Source organism: Galeopterus variegatus, unplaced genomic scaffold (assembly GCF_000696425.1).
Source record: "Galeopterus variegatus unplaced genomic scaffold, G_variegatus-3.0.2 Scaffold5660, whole genome shotgun sequence".
Classification (NCBI taxonomy): Eukaryota; Metazoa; Chordata; class Mammalia; order Dermoptera; family Cynocephalidae; genus Galeopterus; species Galeopterus variegatus.
In genome coordinates this window covers 33,239-35,549 of record NW_007731771.1, presented here as the reverse complement: position 1 = coordinate 35,549, position 2,311 = coordinate 33,239, and the positions used below count along the sequence as shown (strand labels likewise).

At 43.4% G+C, this 2,311-nt stretch overlaps 1 protein-coding gene across 1 annotated transcript in view; it reads left to right on the top strand.

Annotated features, from left to right (window-relative positions):
* The first annotated feature begins 1,293 nt into the window (after positions 1-1,293).
* Positions 1,294-2,311, top strand: part of CD1B (CD1b molecule) — a 4,409-nt gene continuing 3,391 nt past the window's right edge. Inside the window, exons 1-2 of the mRNA XM_008589801.1 lie at positions 1,294-1,354; positions 1,626-1,892. Coding sequence (XP_008588023.1) covers positions 1,294-1,354; positions 1,626-1,892 — 328 coding nt within the window. The remainder of the gene's footprint in view (positions 1,355-1,625; positions 1,893-2,311) is intronic.

Genomic DNA, 2,311 nt, shown 5'->3' with positions numbered 1-2,311 from the left:
AAACTATTCTAGTTTCATTTAGCCATCTGGCCTGTATTCTCCTTAGTCTCTATCTCTCCCTTCCTGTCTGTCTTCCTTCCTTCTCTCTTTCCTCAAATGCTTGATGAGCATTGTCTACTTTCCAAGCACTGGTCTAGGGGTTGAGGATAGTGCAAAATGAATGTGTAGGGAAAAGAATATACCCAACCACTGAAGTACTCAGATATGAAAAAAAAAAAAAAATAAAATAAGAGACACCACTATAGAAAATGGTCCTTTACAATGAAATGAATGTGTAGGGAAAAGAATATACCCAACCACTGAAGTACTCAGATATGAAAAAAAAATAAAATAAAATAAGAGACACCACTATAGAAAATGGTCCTTTACAAAGCTGCCCCACTCTCATAGTTTCTTACATTTTGATTTGGTCCAGGGGCTTTATATAACAGCCTTTATCCTAGCGTGTTTTAATTGTAAGTGTTAATTAATTTTTACTTTACTGGATTAAAGTCCTTTTAAGCTCAGTGGCTACAATGTTAATTTTCTTATATTGTTTGGTGAGTAAATAAAGGAAAACAATATAGGAGAGATATTTTTCTTCAAATTTTCAGTGATCTAGTCTAATTAGCTATGTGGTAGCTACTGCTTTACCCCACAAAATCCTGGTAAATTGGCTCAGATTTTGAGATTTACAGTGGGAAATTCTAGAAGAGTTAAAGTAGAAATCAAGATATGAAAATGAACCAATGCAAAGCCAGAAATGAGAATGTGGGGTTATGGACACCAGACAAGGAGGGCTAGATAAGAAAGAGGAGACATTGAGAACACTGGGAAGGGGAAATGACAGAGTGCCAGAGACAAAGGGGTAATGGGAGGGAGGAAGGCTGAGTCGGGTAAATAAACCAAAAGAATCCACTAGGTTAGAGCAGACTAGAAACTGAGCAAGTGTTTAGTATCACACTTTTAATTTACAAATGTGGAAATAAAAGCTCAGGGAGGTGAAGTGCCCTTCCAGAATCACATAGGGGCTTTTCCAAGGTGGTGTGAAGAAGCTGAGAGCAGGGAGACCAGCTGGAAGCCAGGGATGTAAGAGAAAGTCTAGAAGTCAGGGTTGGAGGAGAAATGAGACACAGAGTGGGAAGCTAAGGGCTGTGGGAGGCACATTTTTTTCTCTCTAACACAATTTGAATGAGGAAGAGATTTGTCAGTTGGAAGAGAGAGGAAGTCACTCTAAAGTACTGAGAAAAAGGTTCGCTGAAATCAGAGATCAAACACCAGCTCTGAGAGTCAGAAGTTATATCTCCCAGTGAAATGCAGCTTCTGCCACTTCTACTGCTGGTAGTTTTCTTCCCAGGTGGTGACAGTGAGGACGGTAAGAGTAACTGGCAGCCCTGAGCAATGGCACAGGGGGATCTGCATAAAAGCATTCTGTGCTTACCTAGGTGCACTGGACACTAAGGTCTGGGCCATCCTGTCTCCAGCCCTCTTCCACCATCCTGGAGGCTGGGGGTGGAGCCTGAGGCTCTGGGAAACCAAATGTGTAAGGCTTTAGCTGTTCTTCAGATTCTTGGTTCTTGTTCTCTGGATCTTTTCTATTTCTATTGTTTGTCATTGCTCACCATTTTATCCTCCACTCTTCACAGCCTTCCAGGGGCCAACCTCTTACCATGTCATCCAGATCTCGACCTTTGCCAACAGCACCTGGGCACAAACTCAAGGCTCAGGCTGGTTGGAAGATTTGCAGATTCATGGCTGGGATGGTGACTCAGGCACTGCCATATTCCTGAAGCCCTGGTCCAAGGGCAACTTCAGTAATGAGGAGATTACTGAGATGGAGGAGATATTCCGAGTCTACTTCTTTGGATTCATTAGGGAAGTGCAGAGCCGGGCAGGTGAATTCCAGATGGAATGTGAGTTCATTCCTCTGACAGGGTGGGATACTCGATGACTTTTTTTCTCTCTTGGTTCAGGCCCCTAGTCCCTCTGATTCTTCTCCCCTCCTTCCTACTTACCCACCTGCAGGCACAAACTCTCTAGGGTAGTCTCTCCACACCTCCACAAAGCATCTCAGCTTCTTGTTCTCTCTGCACTATTCTCTGATAGATGAAGGCTCTTCCTTTGTAACCAACACGTTTGTCTCACGTGAAATTTCCTCCGAAAGGGTCCTTGCTTCTCTTAACCATGTGCCCGAGTGACCTAAAGTGCGGCTTCCTCCTCTTCATTTCTCCCTCTCTTCATTCTTCTCCATTCTCCTCTTCGATCAGTCTCCATCCATTTAAACTTCTCCCTGAACGCTCCTCTCCATGTGATCCTCAGGTTCACTCTGGAG